The 22,763-nt window shown below is 37.7% G+C and overlaps 1 protein-coding gene across 4 annotated transcripts in view; it reads right to left on the reverse strand.

Annotated features, from left to right (window-relative positions):
- MICU1 (mitochondrial calcium uptake 1) overlaps positions 1–22,763 on the reverse strand; it is a 234,645-nt gene that overhangs the window by 64,765 nt on the left and 147,117 nt on the right. For all 4 annotated transcript variants that reach the window (XM_047701931.1, XM_047701930.1, XM_047701929.1 and 1 more), the window contains 2 exons: positions 13,648–13,730; positions 6,813–7,010 (listed from right to left, as the gene is read on the reverse strand). In XM_047701931.1, coding sequence (XP_047557887.1) covers positions 6,813–7,010; positions 13,648–13,730 — 281 coding nt within the window. The remainder of the gene's footprint in view (positions 1–6,812; positions 7,011–13,647; positions 13,731–22,763) is intronic.

Raw genomic sequence — 22,763 nt, forward strand, 5'->3', positions numbered from 1 at the left:
ATATAATTAGTTTTAAAAAGTGTTGACATCAAGTCATGGGTGACTTATAAATAATTGTTGAAGGCAATTACATTTTTATTCTATTATTTTTTATGTATTTATATTTTTTTAAATTAATGATCATTTCCTAAAACATGCCTTGGTGTCCCAGGCAAAGAAAGACTAGTAGGTTGGATGGATCATGGTACTAATTCAATTTTTTGAAGATTTTATTTATTTATTTATTTGAGAGAGAGGGAGAGAGAGAGAGAGAACATGCGCATTCTTGCATAAGGAGAGGGGCAGAAGGGGAGGGACAAGCAGACTTACTGATGAGCATGGTGGCTGATGCAGGACTCCATCCCAGGACCCTGAGATCATGAACTTAGAGGAAATCAAAAGTCAGACACTTAACTGAGTCACCCAGGCACCCCAACTTAGTATTTTTATAAAAGAAACAGATGCCTGGATTTAAGAAATAAGAAAAGGGATAAAAATAAATAATTTGAAAGAAGAAATAAAAATATTTTATATGGCTAAAGTAATAGATCTCTCTTTTTTTAAGTATCTGGGAAAATAATGCTTGCTATGGCTTTTTCTCCTCAGAATTTTAGGTGAAGTAGTTCATGTTGGCTAAGTACTTTAAATTTTTTAGAAAACATGAACTAGTAAAATAATTTCATCGTTACAACCAAATAGCAAAGTTACAATTTTTCTATAGTGGGGATTGTTACCTTAATAGGTTTTTATTTTTTAACCTTTAAACATATTATTGGCTCCTTAGTTATAAATACCTAAAAGAGACAAGTACTGTTTAATAACCCATTTAATGATTTTTGGAAATTCAAGCTGAAAACATCTAAGGATGAAATAAGAAACTAGAGATTTATTATTATTCACATTCTGCTTTGTATTGGCAAAAGCTGAAGAATAAAATTAAAAGAAACGCCAGTGAACATATCTCATTTAGTTTCTTAGACTTAATTAAATCAAGAGTCAATTTTCATCTTTGAGTTTACATCAGAGTTTCTCAGAAGAAAGAACAAGAAGCAAAACTGGTATTAGGATAAAAAGCAATCTGCTCTGTCAAGGGTGTTCTAGTTCCAGAAAGTGTTTGATTGAAAGCCTTCTTGCCTTCTGGTCTCCTACTTCAAATCTTTTGGCCAGGAAAAGAGCTGAGGTTTGTCTCTTAATATGGTCCTCTGCATTGGAGCAAGACAGATTTAATTCTGCTTTAACACTTTAGAGAGTTGAGTGCAAAGATGTCAGCTTGATGATATAAAGTGGGTGATCTGGAATTTCCTTAGGCATTTTCAATCATGCAGTTATAGCTATATAAATATGAATTATGTAAGTTAAATCATTTTGAATAATTATGAGCTTAATAATTAATAGTTAAATAAATTATATAAGATATATACTTATAGAACTATAAATTATATTGTTATATAACTATATACTATAGTCATATAATTTTTAACAAATTTAATATTTAACTTAACCTTCTCTTTTCTTTTTTTGCTCTACTTTTATTGACAAATGAAAATAATTAGCATTGTTCTTTATGCCTCCCTTTTATCTTCCTGATTGAACAGATCTGTTAACTTCAATTTCTTTTTCTTGAAGACTGGGAATATAAGACACTGTTATTCTTTTTAACTTTTAAAAAATATATATTTATTTTTTCGGGACGCCAGAGTGGCTCAATGGGTTAAGTAGCTGCCTTCGGCTCAGGTCATGATCCCAATGTCCTGTCAAGTCCCCCATCAGGCTCCCTGCTCAGTGGGGAGCCCGCTTCTTTCTCTCCCTCTGCCACTCCCCTGCTTGTGCTCTCTCTCTCTGTGATAAAATCTTTAAAAATAAATAAATAAATAAATAAATATTTATTTTTTTAGAGAGAGATAGCACATGCACCAAGAGCACCTGTATGTGCCCATGTGAGTGGGGGAGGGGCAGATGCACAGAGACTCAAGTGGACTCCAGGCTGAGCTCGGAGCAGAAGCTGGATGCAAGACTCCATTTCAGGACCCATGAGGTCACGACCTGAGCTGAAACCAAGAGTCCAACACTTAACCAACTGAGCCACCCAGGCACCCCTCACTGTTATCCTTTGAAATATATCCAGTTTGCCTTCAGATAATTGATACTCATGCCTTCCTAAAATGTAATAATCTGATTGGTTATGCAATAAGCACGTGAACCCCAAAACCTATAAAAAAAAAGATCATGCTACAGCCTAGAATTTTATTAGATGATGCTTCTCCAGTTTTCTTATATATTCTGGAGTTGGCTTCTTCCTTCTTGTATAAATTAGCTTTTACTTTTCTTTGATGACATGACAGCTCCTTTTTCCCCTCCCCCCAAATTAAAATTAATTATACTCTTTCAAAGAGTTTTCTATTACCTTTCATTTTTGACATCCTACTTAACTGTAGTCTTCAAGAAATCAATGAATATATTAATTGGAATTAGACTTGGCACCTGTCTCTAAGGAACTCAATAGTTCTCTGTAGCCTTAGATGGAATTTTTAATAATTTTTAATTTTTAATAATTTTTAATAAAGCCAACTGTGTATCTTTAAGTTATTCCTTCAAACCCATGTCTTTTTGAGTTTCCAGATAGAGAAACAAGGGTATAATAAAATGACCAAAATTAAAAGCATTAAAACATTTATAAAAACCTAACAAGTTAATGATTATAATAAAAAGATATTAAACAACTAGCTTAGGTAATATAAACACAAAAGAACAGTGCATTTCTTTTCAGTCGTTAAGACTCAATTTGAGGGGCAAAAGAACTAGGAAAAGATGGTGCTAACGCAGGTAGACCATAGATATTCAAGAAATTTGGTCTTTTTCTGTTCCTAAAATTCAGAGCATTTCCTTTTTCTTTATAGTTCCAAATGAGTCAGGCAAAAAAATCTCGTATTAGACTAAAACTAATAATAATCAGATAAAGAACAAATGATAGTTCTGAAAGACTGAGTTTGAATTCTCACTCTTATCCTTTGATAGCTCTATGACTTTTATCTTTTTGAGTTTCAGTTTCCACATCTGAAACACAGGTATAACACCACTAAACATAACAGGGTTGGCAAGATTGAAAATAAAGGCATGTAATATTTTTAAGGTGCCTGGCTCATAGTAGGCCCTCAAAAATGTTTATGGACCGTCTTTTCCCCTCTTCCCTGACCCTGCTGGAAATTAAATTTGACAGATAAGTAGTATTCTCTTCACTGTCAAAGTTACTGTAGTGAGAAAAAGATAGAAATAACTAAATGGAGGGGAATTTGGGTGGCCTAGTCCACTGAGCATCCAACTCTTGAGTTTCGGCTCAGGTCGTGGCATCGGGCCCTGTGTTAGGCTCTGTGCTCAGCATGGAGTCTCCTCCAGACTCTCTCTCTCTCTCCCTCTGCTGCTGCAACCCCAAAAATAAGTAAATAAATCTTAAAAGAAAAAAAAACCCAACTAAATGGAATAGTAACTTTCCTGGATCTGAAATTTTAAAGTAAGTAAGTTATGAAATAAATCTAGTAAGAGGTAAAAGGGTTGCCTGGATGACTCAATTGTTAAGCGGCTGCCTTCGGCTCAGGTCATGATCCCAGGGTCCTGGGATCAAGCCCATGTTAGGCTCTCTGCTCGGCGGGAACCTGCTCCTCCCTCTCCCATTCCCCCTGCTTGTGTTCCCTCTCTCACTGTCTCTGGCAAATAAATAATAAATAAATAAATAAAATCTTTAAAAAAATTAGTAAGAGGTAAATAGAATGATGGAATTATAAAAACCTATAAGAAAGTTAAGATATTATTAATTATTTCCATTTTCCTCTTGGCTATGATTATGAGATTATGTTTCCTATTTAGTGAAGGGAGAAACTAACCAAGCTTTGAAAAGTGGTATCAAAAGTGTTTCACAGGGGCAGCTGTGGATTAAAGCCTCTGCCTTCGGCTCAGGTCATGATCCCGGGGTCCTGGGATCGAGCCCCGCATCGGGCTCTCTGCTCCGTGGGGAGCCTGCTTCCTCCTCTCTCTCTCTCTCTGCCTGCCTCTCTGCCTACTTGTGATCTCTGTCAAGTGAATAAATAAAATCTTAAAAAAAAAAAAGTGTTTCATAAAAACAAAAATTTGCTTCCATTTTACAAAAGTTTTATCGATAAAATTATTTCAAGAAAGGGCCTTTCAGTCATTCGAGATGACACATTTACGTGCATCATATATGCCAACTGCCATACTAAGTGACAGAGGATATACAGAGAAGATAAAAAGAATACTATTAAAAGTATAGGACAGGTCATGTGGCATCAGGCATATCACCGTATTAGTCTGCTAGGGCTGCCATAACAAAATACCTAGAGCTCGGTGACAACAGAAATTTATTTTTTCACAGTTCTGGAGGCTGCAGGTCTAAGATCAAGGCATAGGCAGAGCAGGTTTCCTCTGTGGCTTCTCTCCTTGCCGTGCAGTTGGCTATCCTCTTGCTATCTCTTCACATGGCTGTCCCTTTGTGCACGGCACCACTGGTCTCTGTGTCCCTAAATTTCCTTTTCTTACAAAGGCATCCGTAGAACTGGGTTAGGGCCCACTCTAATGGCCTCATTTTAACTCACCTCTTTAAGGACTTTATTTCCAAATATGGTCAGATACTGCGGTACTGGGGGTAAGGGCTTCAAAATAAAAATTCTGGGGGAACAGAATCCAGTGCATAAGAAACATGATCTCACTTAACCACTGCCCTGTTTTACAAATGTGGAGCTAGGCTCTAAGAGAGTAAATAACTCAACAAATGTCACATAGCAAGTAAGTGGTGGAAACAAAATTTTAACTCTGGTCTCATTATGAGAGCACCAAAGGTATGTTTTTTTCTTTTAGTCACACCTCCTCAAGGAATTACAAATCTGACTGGAAAGACAAAGCACCGATTCACGAAACTATAAAATATGGGGGTTAGTGATAAAGAGGCATTTATTCACTGGACTTGTACCATCACATGGAAAGAATGAATTCAGGACTAATAGACATTTACAGAATATTTATTACATGTTAGGCTGGGCTCTTTCACAAGAGTCTACTGATGCCCTTTCATGAAGAATTGCTGAATGGCAAGGAATAGTTTTTGGTAGTCTTGGACCAAAGCCAATGTCAAAATACAAGAGAGCTTTCTGTAGTAAGTTATCTTACACACAACTGTCTTTCAGATCTTTTTTTTCCTGCACTTGAGTGTAGGCTCTGTGCTGGTCCACATGTATGAAAACCCTAATCTGCTTTATAATATTCTACCTCATTGACAATCTACCTCATTGACAATCTCAGGGGGCTTCCAACTCTACAACATCTCAAAGTGAAAGACAGAAAAGTCCCCTGCTGTGTCTCTTAAGAGTCCCACCTGTGTGTCCATGAATGAGTGTCAGGCTAGACTGTGTGTAAATGTGTGTGTGTGTGTGTACACACACACATATGCATATACATACACACACATACATAGCACTAACCATTTATTATAGGGGCCAAGAACTGCCCTCAAGAAGTCTGATAATTTGTTGTTTTGTTTTGTTTTGTTTATTTTTGAGGTAAGTTCTTTGGATATCAATTATACCATTTTCAGAAAACAAGTACAAAAGCACATTTCAAAGTTTGATTTGATTTTTAGTATTATCCATACTTCGTTCCTAGAGTAGGAACATTCAGTGGTGTTCTTACCAATAATGAGAATTCAGTTGTGATTTTTCAAACTGTCTCAATGGAGTTAAGTGGGTGGAAGAGGTGGGAGTACCTTATCAGAATCTTGGAGAAAAATGGAAAAGCAGATAAAGAATATACATAGTTTAAAAAACAAAGCAGTGCTTTTCTCCAGTACTTTCATGTTTTCAGATTTCAAATAATATTAAAAATGTTTTAAAAAAAAGAAGTTGAGGGACGCCTGGGTGGCTCAGTTGGTTAAGCAGCTGCCTTCAGCTCAGGTCATGATCCCAGCGTCCTGGGATCGAGTCCCGCATCGGGCTCCTTGCTCGGCGGGGAGCCTGCTTCTCCCTCTGCCTCTGCCTGCCATTCTGTCTGCCTGTGCTCACTCTCGCTTCTCTCTCTATGACAAATAAATAAATAAAATCTTTAAAAAAAAAAAAAAAAAGAAGTTGAGAAACACCAAGGTGTGGGAATTTTCAAAACTCTGAAGATCAGATTTCATTTTTTCCAGGAAAAAAAGTGTCTTAGGAGGCATTTAGTGAATGTTCTGAATATAATAGACTTAGTAGCCAATTAACCCAAAATACACTTAATTCACTAAATATACACATAGAGAAAGGCAATACTCTCACAGAGTTGTGTCTAGGAAGTCAACAGCATGATGGCTTAAACTGTAGGTGGAAAAGTAAATCTCCAAACACAGTATGACATTTCTGCAACTCTGAGCACGGATATTTTTATTCTGCCATTTTTGTGTTTCCAGTTGTTTTTAGCTTTGTAAGCTTTCAAGGAAAGATCTACTTATTATCCCCCCTCAACTCTACCTCCCGGTGCCTTCTATGAAATAAACATAAAACTGGGGATACGTGCTCAAGTTGAGAACTACTCTTACCCCTGAATTTCTTTTTCCTCAAGCTGAGTATCCAAAGACAACTAAGATTTTCAATTTAGGCTTTTTTGGTCTTCAGTCCCAGAACCACCTACCTCCAAACATCTTCACAGAATGTAGTATTTCCTATCTGCTGTCAGGTTCGAACCAATCAGTTCTCACAGCTAGAGATAGATTGAACGAGTGTCTATAGTGCATGCCCTCCCCACCCAGGGGCTCTATGTGCTTCCATGATGCCCTATTCCCCTGAAGTCCAAAGAATACCTACCTCTAGTTTCAGAACATCGTGCTGAAGTTTACGCTGAAATTCAAGGAAGTTTTTGATCGTCAGCTTCCCCTTAAGATCAGCTCCAAAGAAGTAGGTCGTAAGGGCTGAACACAAGCCAGACTTGAGGGTGTTACCAGTAGTAGGACGATCTCTGTGACGCATACCCATACTGGTTTGGGAGCGGATGATGCTCTGAACCTGGAGAAGAAGCAAAGCCCCATTCAGAAAAACATTACAAAGTACAAAAGTATAAAAAAGTTAAGAACAATAACTGACTACTGATTATTTATTATTTGCCTACACGGTGCTACGATTCTCTTTTAATGCGCACAACCCTATTAAGTCTTACGATGGTCCTCATTTTACAGATGAGGAATTTGAGGCAGAGTGTTTAATAACTTGTTCAAGGTCAAGTAGCTAGCAAGTAGCAGAACCAGGATTTTAACAGAGACACCTGACACCGTTGTAACTGAGATGCTCTTAAAATTCTCTCTTCAGAGAAGAGCAAGCATTTGTGTTTGAGGCTCAAAACCTCTCACAAAACACTAAAATAATCATCAGCCTCTCAGTAATACATTCCGTATCTCAGGAGACTTTTCATACTTCTAACTACTGACTCTCTAGTTATGACAAGAGGTAGCATAGCTATAGGCAAATACTGACATCTAAGAGAGATAACACATTTATTAGAATGACAAATTTTTAAAATAGATTTTATTTATTTATTTGAGAGAGAGAGAGAAAGAGCATGAGAGGGAGGAGGGACAAAGGGAGAAGCAGACTCCCGCTGAGCCAGGAGCCTGACACGGGGCTTGATCCAGGGATTCCGGGATCATGACCTGAGCCAAAGGTCCCGAGCCAAAGGCAGATGCTCAATGGACTGAGACACCAGGTGCCCCTAGAATAATAAATTAAATACAAAGTTGGTATGAGATAATTTCCCAAGAAAAGTTGGGAAATTAATTTAGTCCTTGAGAAGTTTTATTTTTATTATTATTATTTTTAAAAGATTTATTTATTTGAAGGGTGTCTGGGTGACTCAGTCAGTTGAGGTTGAGTGTCTGCCTTTGGCTCGGGTCATGATCCCGGCGTCCTGGGACTGATTCCTGCATCAGGCTCCCTGCTCAGTGGAGAACCTGCTTCTCTTTCTTCCTCCAGTGCTCATTCTCTCTCATGAGCCACTAGTGCTCATTCTCTCTCACTCTCTCAAAAATAAATTTTAAAAATCTTTAATTAAAAAAAAGTTTACAGAAGATTTATTTATTTGAGAGAGAGAGAGGGAGAAAGAGCATGCGTACAAGTCAGGGGAGAAGCAGAAGGAGAAAGAATCTCTTCCCCATGAGTGGGGAGCCCCACACTGGGGCTTGATCTCAGGACCGATGAGATCATGATTTGAATCAAAATAAAGAATCAGACTCAACCGACTGAGCCACCCACGCACTGCCTTTGAGAACTATTTATTTATTTATTTATTTGACAGTGAGGGAGAGAGAGATCACAAGCAGGCAGAGAGAGAGAGAGGAGGAAGCAGGCTCCCTGCTGAGCAGAGAGCCTGATGGGGGGCTCAATCCCAGGACCCTGACATCATGACCTGAGTTGAAGGCAGAGGCTTAACCCACTGAGCCACCCAGAGGCCCCTTCTGAGAACTTTTAAATGAACTTTTTGAGAAAGGATAAGTTTTGGAACTAGCAACTATGGCCTAACTATACAAATGAGCTTTTGAAGCAAGTCTATGACTATTGTAGCATTTTCTTTTTTACTAGTTCCTGCAAACTTTTCTACCTCTTTAGAAGCTAAAAAAGCAACTATTCAGAATAATTAAAATTGGGATATGTAAAGATAAATAATGAAGGTCTGTTATATAAATAAACAATACAGAAAGCTTTGTAGGTAATGATTTTTTTTTAAAGATTTTATTTATTTATTTGACAGAGAGAGGTCACAAGTAGGCAGAGAGGCAGGCAGAGAGAGAGGGGCCAGCAGGCTCCCCGCTGAGCAGAGAGCCCAATGTGGGGCTTGATCCCAGGACCCTGGAATCATGACCCAAGCCGAAGGCAGAGGCTTTAACCCACTGGCTTTAACCCAGGCGCCCCTGTAGGTAATGATTTTTAAATTGCCAAATTAGAAAAGCATAACACTTTGGGATGCCTGGGTGGCTCAGTTGGTTAAGCAGCTGCCTTCGGCTCAGGTGATGATCCCAGCGTCCTGGGATCGAGTCCCACATCGGGCTCCTTGCTCATCAGGGAACCTGCTTCTCCCTCTGCCTCTGCCTGCCATTCTGTCTGCCTGTGCTCGCTCTCTCTCCCTCTCTCTCTCTGACAAATAAATAAATAAAATCTTAAAAAAAAAAAAAAAAAAAGAAAAGCATAACACTTAGAAATTTAAGAGCCATAACAACAGATTTACCTTAGTTAAATGTATCATGTATTTCATTTTTTTACCTGTGACCATAAAGAAGATTTAAGTTAAGTCTATGGCTGTATAAACAGTGGAGTAGTATAATGGAAAGACATGAGATAAGGGGTCAGGAGAGATGAGGTCTGACTATTGTTCTGAGAAAGAATTTATGAGAGCAGAATTTATGCAGGTCAGTGAAACTCTATGGGCCTTACTTGTCTCACTAGAAAAGTCACAGAGTCTATTATCTTTAAATCTCCTTGTAACTCTAGGTTAGTATCATACTTGGTTTTGACATGATTTCTTCGGGGTCCACATTTTATTGTGGTAATAAGATAAGCTGAATTTGTTTCTTATGTACACAGAGATTTGAACGACAGATATTCAATGGATTTTTTTAATTCTTTAGGTTGAGAATTTTTAGACTTTAAACTGAATACAGGGGACACCTGGGTGGCACAGTTGGTTAAGCATCTACCTTCCCCTCAGGTCATGATCCCAGGGTCCTGGGATTGAGTCCCACACTGGGCTCCTTGCTCAGCCGGGAGCCTGCTTCTCCCTCTGCCTGCCACTCCCCGTTTGTGTATGCTTGCTCTCCCCCTCTCTCTCTGAAAAATAAATAAATAAAAATCCTTTTAAAAAAAAAAGGACTTTAATAATTAAATTGAATACAGGATAATCAGAACATTTTTTGTTCTTGTTTTGAACACAATACACAATTCATTTTATCTGCTTAACTGTGAGTACTGAAGAATTTTCACTGATTTATATTTTGCCTGTGGCTGTAAATATTGCAGCTTATATCCTTCCTATGGTGGACACCGTGTGTTAAGCCTCAAGTGTGTGGTGCTGGGAATGTGTGTGGGTAAGTGACTGGGAAAAAGAGTTTAGGGAAAATTAACTACTCATGCAGTATGGTCTTCATTAGTGATTAATAATCACATAGTCTCAATACTACTGCATTATATAGAAACTACTATTTATAATAAGCATTCTTTAAAAACTTTGAAAAAAAATTTTTTTTTAAGATTTTATTTATTTATTTGACAGAGAGAGAGCAAGAGAGGGGACACAAGCAGGGGCGAGTGGGAGAGGGAGAAGCAGGCTTCCCACTGAGCAGAGAGCCCGATGTGGGGCTTGATCCCAGGACAGTGGGATCATGATCTGAGCTGAAGGCAGATGCTTAATAACTGAGCCACACAGGTGCCCCTCTTTTTTTTTTTTTTTTTAAGATTTTATTAATTATTTGAGAGAAAGACAGCATGCATGAGCACAAGTGGGGAGGAAGCAGAGGGTGATAGAGAAGCAGGGAGCGTGACAAAGGACTCAAATCTGAGACCTGGGATCATGACCTGAGCCAAAGGCAGAAGCTTAACCAATGACCTGAGCCAAAGGCAGAAGCTTAACCAATGAGTCACCCAGGATCCCCAATATTTTCTTAAAATATTTTATGTGGATAATTTGTTAAGGGTATAACATGAGAATCGATCAAAACATCAATTCAACTAGTCATGTGAATGCTTACTACATGCTTTATGCTGTGGAGAAAATCAAAAGAAATATAAAACATGATTTCTGAAATAAAATTTCATTCTTCTATCTCAAAAATGAGTTATTATTTCTCATACTTTCATACTAAAAAAAATTTCTGTCATGGCATTGGGTGAAAGGAGCCCAAACAGTTATGAGGGTTGTTTTTTTTTTTTTAATAATCTTTTGCTACGATCTTTTGCTTTGATCTGCTATGAAATGGGTTAGAGAAAGGATGTGTGTGATAGAAAGGTCAGAGAAAACTCACACAAAGTATTAACAGTAGATTAATGCCTTTTAGTAATGTGTTTATGCATGATCAAAGTGGTTTTAGAAAAAGATGAATCAAGGAATTAGCTATTAGTTTGCTTCATGCAACGTTAACTTTGAAATATGTGAGGTCCTCTTCCTGCTTCTGTTTAACTTTTTTTTATAAGCTTGATGAATACACTGTCAAGAAAACACCTGTTTACCTGGGAAGTAAGTGCAAAGTTTGAATGTTTGGAAGCCTAGAGCACTGTCAACTTAATAAATTCTTATATTTCCCAAGAATGTAAAATGTATAAAGATGAAGCAGAGAAACTTCTAAAGAGAGCCATTTGTTCATTAGCTACCTTATAATTATTTTTTTGTTTTTGGTCTAAAAGGCTTTTTACATCAAGATTCCTTGTGGTCGTCTATGGCCATACCACCCTGAACGCGCCCGATCTCGTCTGATCTCGGAAGCTAAGCAGGGTCGGGCCTGGTTAGTACTTGGATGGAAGATTCCTTGTGGTCAATATTAGACATTGTATCAGTTTAAGGTGCCCAATTATCAAGGGATCACATTAGATGAAATAGCACTCCCTTCTCTAACATCTGAATAGACATTTTTCCAAAGAAGACATAGAGATGGTCAACAGGTATGTGAAAAGTGCTCAATGTCACTCAACATCAGGAAAATGAAAATCAAAATTACAACGAAATAACACCTCACACCTGGTAGAATGGCTATTATCAAAAGGACAAAAAATAACAAATGTTGGATAGGATGTGGAGAAAAGGGAACACTTGTGCACTATTGCTGGGAATGTAAATTGATGTGGCCACTATGGAAAACAGTATGGAGGTTCCCCTGAAAATTAAAAATAGAACTACCATATGATCCAGCAATTTCATTTCTGGGTATTTATAAGAAGGTAACAAAATCACTATTGCAAAGAGATACCTGCACCCATCCATGTTCATTGAAATATTATTTACAATAGCCAAGATATGGAAACATCAGTATCCACCAATGGATGGATGGATGGATGAAAATGAAAATATATGTATGGATGTATGTGTATATATATGATGGAATATTATTCAGCCATAAAAAAAGAAGACAATTCTGCCATTTGTGATAGCATGGATGGACCTTAAGGGCATTATGCTACATGAAATAAGTCAGAAAGAGAAGGACAAATACTGTATGATTTCATTTACATATGGAATCTTTAAAAAAAAAAAAAGGCTGAACTCATGCATACAAAGAAGATTGTTGGTTGACAGAGGTGGGGGGGGTTCCCACGGGTGAAGGTCATCTAAAGGTATAAACTTCTAATTATAAGATAAATAACTCCTGGGGATGTAATGTAGAGTATGGTGATTATAGTTCACTGTATTGTACTGTAAATTTGAAAGTTAAGAGAGTAGATCTTAAAAATTTTCATCAAAAGGAAAAAATTTATAACTGTGTGGTGATGGATGTTAACTAAACTTATTTTCACTTTGCAATATATTCACAGATCACATCATTATGTTCTACACCTAAAACTAATACAATGTTATGTCAATAATACCGCAATAAAAATAAAATTAAGTAGTTTTATATAAAATAAAATCCAGGGGTGAGTTAAATATGTGATGGGAATTAAAGATGCACTTGTGATGAACACAGGGTGAAATATGGAAGTGTTCAATCACTATACTATACACCTGAAACTAATATCACATTGTACATTAACTGGAATTAAAATAAAAACTTGAAAAAAAAGAAAAATGGGGGCAGCAGGAGGAAATTCAGTGTTTCTAAAGTCCAAATGAATATAAAATATCCCCCATACTCCCCTAGATAAAATAAAAATTTAAAAATACCAAAATAAGTTCTACATGTAATCATTTGGCACAACCTGTCAATATCAGTAAAGTGCAGGATTATGGGAAAGTGAAAGTATTCGATGGAAACAGGGTGCAGATTTGAATAAATGTCTCCAGGTATTCAAAAATATTTGTCTCTGTGGATTTCTTACTTAAAGATGTACTGTACTTCTCCAATTTCCTTTTTGCTACATTCCTTATTTTAAATACAAAATGCTTTCTCCCATATATCCATACATATTTTGTTTTGAAGCCAGTCTGACAATCATAATCATTGCATCTACAGAGGTATCATGGCCCACCAATGATAGAAGTTTTATGGAAATGTGATCTCTTCCTAGGATTCATCAGAAACTGTACACGTCTCTGGCTTGGACCTCCTACAGTCAAAGGCATGGTATCATGTTTCCTTCTCTTACAGAAAGTCTTTCAAAACATCCTTATATTCTGAACTATATGGCACAAAGCAGCTGTTTAATAAACATTGACTAAACACATGACTGAACAGCCATAATTTTTCCTCTCAGCATCATAGTCTAATCCATGTTAGAGAATCAGAAGAACTTTGACCTTAATCATATGCTCAAGTAATTCCTTATATTTAGAGTAAAAACAAACAAAACCCACTTGTTAAAAGTAAGGATTTTTTTTTTTTTAAATGACATATTTGGTACTTCAAAAATTGTATAGCATCTGAGTATGCTGACCAAGACCAAAATAACTCCAAGGCACATGAAAATGTATTAAATATTATTGTACTTAAAGAAACTTTCCAGGACAACTTGCCTGTTCAAATTCCTCCATATCTACTTCTCCATCTCCATTCAAGTCAAACATCTTGAAGGCGATTTCAAAATTTCTCTGAGGAGCTGCAAGCAGAAAGGAAGGAAAGGATAGGAGGGAAGGAGAAGAAGGAGAGGGGGAGAAAGAAAAGTATTTAGAAGGCATTGACTAAAAAAAAATCATCTCTTTAAGAAAAACAGATGGTTAGACACAAAGTATTATCAAGTCACAGAATGCCACTCTATTTATCTAGATTAATATGTAGTGATACTCCTTAAAACCAAAAGAGAAACTTGACTATGGCCAGTAAAGACAGCACTTGTCTCTTGAGTTTTAACACTAATCTCCTAAATAGTTCTGCTTTGCTTTATTAGAAACCATCCTCTTAACTCTGTATTAATGTTGCTCTGTTACTTAAATATAGCTTTATTTATCCGGGCATGAAAGTCTGCTTGGAGTGAGACATACTGCTGCAAAGAGGCTAAAACTCTAAGTCTTTGTCTTGCCTTTTTAAAACCAGCTAGGTTTGGGGGCACCTGGATGGCGAAGTCAGTTGAGCATCCGGCTCTTGGTTTTGGCTCAGATTGTGATTTCTGGGTTGTGGGACTGGACTGCATCGGATTCCAGGCTCGGTTGGGAGTCTGCTTCTCTCCCTCTGCCCTCTACCCTTTTCCCCACTCTCTTTCGCTCTTTCTCTCACACACACGCTACCTCTTTCTAAAATACATGAATATATCTTAAAAAAAAAAACAAAAACCCAGATAGATTTCTACTTTGGTCTTTCTAGTCTCTCCATTTTTAAGTGCAATCAGGAGTTCAGCAGATGTCATTCAGCCATCAGGTTACTATCTAAAGGCAGAAAAGCATACTGGTAGCTACATAGCCTCCTACTTCAACCATGTCAGCTGGGTATGCAAATCACTGAACAAAGTATATGTAAATGCTAAACTAAAGCTGAGTTTAAAAATAAAGTGAAAAATGCAAAGCTTGAGAAGATGCATGTATATATTTTCTTTCCCTTAACTGAATGGTAAAAACTCTTCAAGATGTCTTAGAGTTCCTAGATCAAGCAGTATACTATAAATATAATTAATATACTTGTATATTAGAATAAAATGTAATGTCCCTTCTTCCTTACCATGCTAAATATTCTGGTAAAGAAAACAAAGTTATTTACTTCCTTCCTTTGGTACTTCAAATTTATATAACTGTGGAGAATAAACCAAAATAAAACATCCTAAATATGCTAATACTATTGAATTAAATTTTCAGTTAACACAACTTTTATTAAAAAATTTAAAGATTGTATGTAGACAAAAAAAATAAAAAAGGCTTAGCACATTATCCACAGTTACAGAGAATCCATAGTCCCATCTTGCTCATGAACTTATCAGTAGTAATACCTTGTAGGGTCAAATTCTATTTTCAGCCAGCTAGCCAGCAGCTAGGCTGGTGAGCTCCTAGTTTTTAGTGGCCTGGGTGAATCATGTGCTTGTCAGTTTCCAGCTGCCTGCCTTACTTGATAATGGCTTCCAACAGGTTTGTACTTCTTTATGTTACAAGTATAATTGTTGTAAAGGATATAGCTGGGGGTATTAGATTTTTGTATACTTACTGTCACTTCTTTAATTTTTCCTACTTGTCTGGGTGCTTTTACTGAAGAGTTACTATGCCAAGCATTGAGCTTGATAATGTAAAGCTTGATAATTATCTGATTTTGTATGCTCAACCCTGAAAAGCCATACATGCTAGCTCAAAATTGCATAGCTAGTATGTGGCAGAAATGGTAAGTGAACCTAGATCAACGATGACTCCAAAGACAATAAACTTTTTCATTATGCTCCATGGCATCCAATAGTAAGACAGTAGTTCTGAACAATAACAAACACATACTCTATTCTGGTATGTTTTAACCTAGAAAGACAAAAAACAAAACACGACTCACTGATTACATCAGTCTCTGCAATAGCTGAATTCTAAGCTGTTTATTTCAAGGACATAGCTGCCATAAGAGAAACATTGCATATGCCACGTTCATCCGTTAGAATTGGCTGCACTAACTGGAAACCCACAGGCCATATTAGATTCTCAGGTTTGTCACCTGTTTTTAAGGATTCTGAATACGAATTGCTTTAGGCAGGTATGTATTCTCCTCTTCTTCCCTATTGTCTTACACGTGGACCACTTCATTCAAACACATTACTTGCCTATTCCTTGTAGATACCTGAGATTGTAACAACTGCAGAAAATCTGAAGCTGCTGGAAGTTTTCAATGGGGGAGTAGCACCATCAAACAGGCATTACAAATGATTTCTCTGGCTAAAGCGTGAATTGAAGGATGAGCTGGAAAAGAAGAACCAGCTTCAGAGAAGATCATGCAAGCTCTCGTAAAGGTTGAAAATGTGAACTGAGGTGATAGCAGTGGTAATTGAGAGGAAGAAACACATTTGGAATAAGGAGGTGGAATTAAATATGCAACTTAATGATTAATTAGCTGTGAAGAGTTGAGAGTAAAAAAGGCTGACAGCATGACTGCCTTAGGCTACTGGGTAGCTTGCATGTCATTAACCAAGAGCTAAAACAGATGCAAAAGGTTTGAGAAATAAAAGGAATTCAGAGCCGACCCGCTGAATTAAGGGGTCCACAGCCTGTGTTCAGATGAAAACACTGAGAGAGTGGGAAACAAGGGTCTATAGGTTCGACAAGAGGGTTCAAAGCTGGCAGTTGCGGGCACAAAGATCCTGAAGTGGGGGTGCCCACAGAGAAGTGAGGGTTGAGGAGAAGGTGGAGGAAAGGATAGAGTGCAGCTGGATGCCAATATTTAAGGTAAAAGGAAGGAGAAAGGAAGCAGTGACCGAGGACATGGCATCAGGAGGAATATAGACCTAATGAACAGAAATAGGGAAAAACTTGGCAAAAGCCAGTAACTATGTTGAATTAGAGCTCAAGAATTAAAGCAGCATTCCCATTCCCTAGCTCTACTGATTACAGAGGGTGTGCAGAGTGCTTAAAATTTTAGCTTTATCATCATCTTTCATTCTTATTGTCCTGTGAGTTTTGTGAAGGCACAGTCATCATTTAAATGACAGAATGAGTTATTTCAGCAAATCATAGTTTATATGGCTTCCTACAACTAAGGGTAAATTCATTTTACCAAACAAAGCACATCCTGTACTTTCTTGAGCTTTCTATATTTCTTGATCCTGGCTTACTTTTGAACACAGGATTTGCTTTATACGGAGCTCTGCAGAGTGTTCATTGAAGTATGTCCACAGACACTACTCCAGAGGCTGAGCTTCTAGAGCGCCGGCCACGAAAAGGCAAGTCAGGGCAGTGGCCTTGCGCACTCTCAGTTAGGCCTTAACCAGTCTATCAGGAAAGATCCTTATAGGAATAGTTCTTTCAGCCTATTCAGTCTTCATCTGCTGATCATGTTCTCTTGTACTTCCCTGTCTCCCTTTAAATGTAGGCTTCAGGATATAAAATATATTCACTTTTTTCTTCAAAGATTTATTTATTTATTTGAGAGAGAGGGAGAGAGCAGGGGGAAGGGCAGAGGGAGAGAATCCTGAAGCAGACTCCCGGCTGAGCATGGAGCCCGATGTGGGGCTCCATCCCAGGAACCCTGAGATCATGACCTGAGCCAAAATCAAGAGTTGGGTGCTCAACCAACTGAGCCACCCAGGTGTCCTCAGTGTAATTTTTAAATCTAGCTGTTCTGGAAAGCTTTAAGGTGTCCAGGGTTTCTGCTAACTCACAACCTATATCCACAGAAAGGAACTGAGAGAGGAATTCTTTTGAATCCCAGGCTACTTACACAGTGAACATTGAAGTTTTCCCCAACTGTGTTAATGACATAATATACCTCCTGTACAATGATTTCCAAAATGATAGCATATGTTGGAACTGATTAAAACAGCAAGATTCTATACAAAATTCATTACTGTACAACTTTAACTCAAAATTCCATGACCATCTTTGCTACTAGGAAATGGAGATGCATTAGGTCTGTTCTAGCCTAGAATCTGTATTTATATTATTCAATGATTAACAGTAGTGATAACAATAATGACTCTAGATTGTTCCTGGAAGCACAGGAGATTTTTCTGCTCCCTTTCAGTAATAAGAAAAAAAGCAGCATCTTTGTCTATGTGTAGTAGGTCAAATAATCACAGCAACAACACTAACTGTCTCGAGACTTTCATGACTGTTTTCACTGTTTTTTAATAGAAAAGGCACAAGACCAGGGCTCTAATTCTGGCTCTTCCAACAACATGAGTCATTATGCCTTGAAATTTTTTTGGTAGTACTGACAGAATAAACAAAAACATGAATAGCTTAGATTCTTATTTCCTGTCAGTTTGATCCTCCTACCACAGAATTCCTACCTGCACTATTCTTGTTTTAAAATGATGCTATAGAATAAATGAGGTAATTAATATGCAGTATCAGAGAACTCTGAATTAGGAAAAAACCCTTTAGATTATGAACAACCTCTATTTAATGACGAAGTTGCCTACTGAATTTGTAAGGATAATCACATAGCCTTTGATTATTTCTGAGAGAGAGAGGTCACCCACTTCTGAAGTCTAATAAGCACTGCTGGCTGTATTGAGTTTTTCTTCTCATACAGAATACAAATCTAATTTTGTGTAGCTCCTGTAAGCTATCCTAGCTTAACTTTCTACAGAGATAAAAACATAAATCTGCTTCCTCATCTCTATGATGGTCTTCTGAATACATAAAAACATATTATTTATCTCTATTAGGGTTTCTCAGAACTTTCTTCCAAATTCAGCACTCAACAGCCCTCCCCTGGGATACTTCAGATGGCCAATGTCTCCCATGAATGCAGAATATCCTAAATGTAATTTAGGATTAATTCTGGAATTCCTTAATTCTGGAATGACATTATCCTTTCTAGAAACAACAGGATTGCTTCTTTGCTGATTAATGTACTAGCATTCCTTTTCTATGAAGGCTTAGTGTCTTGCTTTCTATCTGTCTTGCTTTTTTGGGGGGGGGTACCTATAAGATTGGATTTCAAAACATACCCCTCCCAGAATTCTTCTACGTATGATGGTTATATGCAGTCTGAAAGAAATCTTTCTGCCTTTTATACAGAGGAGAGAAGGAAAGTTCTCATAGCACAATATGTTGTAGCTGTGCGTTTCCTTAGGATGATTTAGCTTCAGAAGAAGAGTGCTATATAAAATGAAAACATCCTAAGAATTATTTTAAACACACTTAAGCAGCAGCAGATTGATTTTCTTTTCATCAATAAGTTGCCTTGTAAGTCTAATTTCATTTCTCTTAGTATTTTACAGGAAGTAAATATGATAATGTTAGCTTTTTCAGCATTTTCTAATAGTTTCATGGCAAGTGTCATGTTAACACTATAGCTAATAAAAAAGGCTGCAAATATTTGAAAAATATAAAAGACTTAAAGAATGACGAAAGATACGTACAAAGTCAAGAAAAACTTTTTTTATAAAGTTATGTAATTTACATTTAATTTTTATATACAGTTAACTGGCATATTATGTGAAGCAGGGTATAATGAGAGTACCAGTGGCTCAAAACTTCAACTATTATACTTTCTGCCTCACTCAGAAGTCCCATTGTCAAGCTTTCCTTTATCTTTGTCTTGTAGAATTATCTACTGACCAAAATATGCATTATTAATCTTGCCATCTGAAGTTTACAGGGATGATGAGAATAACTATGGCATTCTGCTCTGAAACTAGGCAAACAGTTGTTCTTGAAATACAAAATATGGAATGGTAAATTTAAGAAATCCACATGGAGTATAACTGGTTCATAACCAGTTACCATGAAATAACATGGACACTGTGTTATGAAATAAAGTTAAAATCAAGGGTTTTTTTTCCCTGTGGATTGTGCTAGAATTATAATTTTAAAAACTGTAATGACTTTATTATAAATTTTAGTTCCTTATAATTTTGTGATTTAATATGCTCAAGCAAGGGTAATTCAATTAGACTGTTTCTTGACTTAAAAAAAAAGATTAATTATTTATTTGAAAGAGAGAGAGGGCATGGTGGCAGGGGAGTGAGTGGGAGGGGGAGAGAGACTCTCAAGTAGACTCTCTGCTGAGCACAGAGTAAGATTGCAGGGCTCAATCTCACCACCCTGAGCTCTTGATCTGAGCCAAAACCAAGAGGTAGATGCTTAACTGACTGAGCCACACAGATGCCCCTCCTGAATGTTTTTTGTGGCTATTCAGCTGTATGCTTCAATTAAACAGGAACCAAACTATATAATACAAAATAGCGAACATTCTGCCACTTAAAACACCATATCACACCATATGCAATTTAAAATGATAAGCAATTTTCATTGCTAACTTCTGGAATACTATATATATGGAAAATGTCCTTAGTGGACAAAAGCAGACAATAATGCAATCTGAAATAGCCAAGTTCATGGTACATCAATCCTGTTCTTCTCTTTAGCCTTGTTGTTTTAACACAGAATAGAAAAATAGTTCCCCTGGTGAAATGACAAATGCCAAGGATAAAGAAAACAGAAATCCTCAGCCATCCAGGAGGAAAAAAAATTAGTTGTCATAAAAAAAGAAGAACTGGGTTGTATCACAATTGTCTGCAACACCTGAACACTACAGAGCAAGTTCTATAAAGTCTTGAGGGAAAACAGCTGTCATCTAAGAGTTACATACACATGAAGTCATCATTTACTACATTAGTGACAGAAGATATTCTCAGACATGCAAGGGTTTGAAACTGTATAATCCACATACCTTAATAAGATTACACAAAAAAGAAAAAAAAAAAAGGGTCGGTAAACTATGCCCTCCTGGTGAGCTCCACTGGTTTATGTACTGCCTATGGCTGCTTTGGAGCTCAAAGCAACAGAGACCTCAGTAGTTAAGTAGTAGTAGTTGTCAAGGCCAGCAAGCCTAAAATATTTATCAAGCCCTTTAAGAAAAAGTTTGCAATCCCCGGTTTGGGAAATTCTTTAGCCAACAACCAAAATCGATCAATCAAAGAAAGACAGAGAAGAGGAAATCAATTAAGAAGTGAGCAATAAATTGAGTAATAAAATCAGTATAACAGAGTTAAGTTTAAATAATGGTTATTAATACAATAATAATCATGGCAACTGGCATGACATTTATTAAATGTCATTTATTATGTATAGGCACTTTATATGAATTATTTAATCCTCCCAACGGCTCTGTGACATTGTACTATTATACCCATCCCTTGTTAAAGAAGAGTAAACTAAGGTACAGTGTGTCCAGGGTCAGAGAGCCAGAATTCAAATCCAGGCAGGCCACTAGTACACATACACACTTGGCTATTCTCCCAAAATGTAAAATATATAATAATGAAGTATAAGAAATATCCCTGAAAGAGAAAATATGTAATGTAAAGTCATTTAAAGAAATAATATGGGGGTGTCTGGGTGGCTCAGTTGTTAAGCGTCTGCCTTTGGCTCAGGTCATGGTCCCAGGGCCTTGGGATCGAGCTCTGCATTGGGGCTCCCTACTCAGAGGGAAGCCTGCTTCTCCCTCTCCCACTCTCCCTGTTTGTGTTCCCTCTCTTGCTGTGTCTCTGTCAAATAAAGAAAGAAAGAAAGAAATAACATGGAATAAAAAAAATGCCAGATTATTAAAATTGTAAAAACTGAGTAGAGAGAAGAAAGTGAAAGGAAGCTAAAATTTCCAACTCCTAAAACATCAAAAGAAATGGATGACTTCATCCTGGATAAAAGTCATGTTGCCCCCACACTCCCAGAGATACACACACACTCATAATTTAATTCAAATGCTACCTGTATTGTAAGCCTTGACAGCGTTCTTTTTTTGTAATGCAAGTGCATTAAGCTTTGGTGGCCAAGGCATGCACTTCAAAGAGAGCTATCTCAAACAGACATATTGCCAGCTACAGGACCACAGAGAGCTGGGCCACCTCCTTGCACTGAGGCTCCTTTGTTCTAGAGATGGTGGGTGATTTTGATCACGAACCATTTGGGTCACTTATCTTTTCCCCACACTTTAAATTCTGGCCCTTATGTTTTATTGATTTTCAATTAAAAATTTTTTAGAACATTTACGAGAGAGAGAGAGGGGAGAGAGAGAGAGCAGAGGGAGCTGGAGGGGCTGAGGGAGAAGCAGGTTCCCCACTGAACAGGGAACCCATCATGAGGCTCAATCCCAGTACCCTGAGATCATGATTCTAAACCCAAGCCAGAAGCTTAACACACTGAGTCACCCAGGCGCCCACTGGCTCTTTTGTTTTAAATTCACCAATGAATGGTAAGCCTGTGAAACCCTAGGCCCCCACCCTCAAGTCCAATAAAAGCAAAGCCCCAGGCCAGTGTACCCTTGGGCAATCTCTACATGTGACAGCACTCACTGTGTAGGCCTAGGTGTGCTGTGTAATTTCCAGGTCTTTTAAATAATAAACCTTTATTTTTTCAAAGTTTCCTGATGGTTGTTACCGAAGGGCATATTGCAATTATAATAACCACAGGTCGGTCCAGTCATAACATTGTTTCTGGAAAGCGGAGATGTCTGTGGGAAGCTCACTGGGCTGATGACTCCCCCCAGGGCATTTCTAGGTGTCTGAGTTACTTTCTATAAGGCAGAAGCTAAAGCCCGGGCAAAGCAACTGGCACAGGCAGCAGAAATGCATGGTTGTCTGCGCAGTTAACTGAGGAGAATGCCCTTTCCCAGCAACTTGCTTATTAAACTACCTAACTCAGGAGGTAACACCATCAGAGAAATGAGCACTGCTTGCTTGCTGAGGTGTGGGGGGGGGGGTCTGTCAGGCTGCACCATGCACTCTTCCTCTTGCCTCTGTTCTGTGTAGCCTGGGGTAGCCAACCCAAAATGCAGGGCTGCTGTAATAATTCTAACTATCTCCCTAGAGCAGCATGATCAAAGCCATCTGGTCTAACAAGACTATTAGACTACTAATTACATGACCTTAATTGACTATCAATGTGTATCAGGGTATTCCGTGCCTCAAGGCCATGGCGAGTTAAGAAGAGCTGACTGGATCACAGGCTTTGTCACTGCCCCAGGAGAGGCTCTAGGCTAAAGGCACAAGGCAAAGATTGCCATAGATCTC

The sequence above is a fragment of the Lutra lutra genome, chromosome 14 (genome assembly GCF_902655055.1).
Source record: "Lutra lutra chromosome 14, mLutLut1.2, whole genome shotgun sequence".
NCBI classification, from domain to species: Eukaryota; Metazoa; Chordata; class Mammalia; order Carnivora; family Mustelidae; genus Lutra; species Lutra lutra.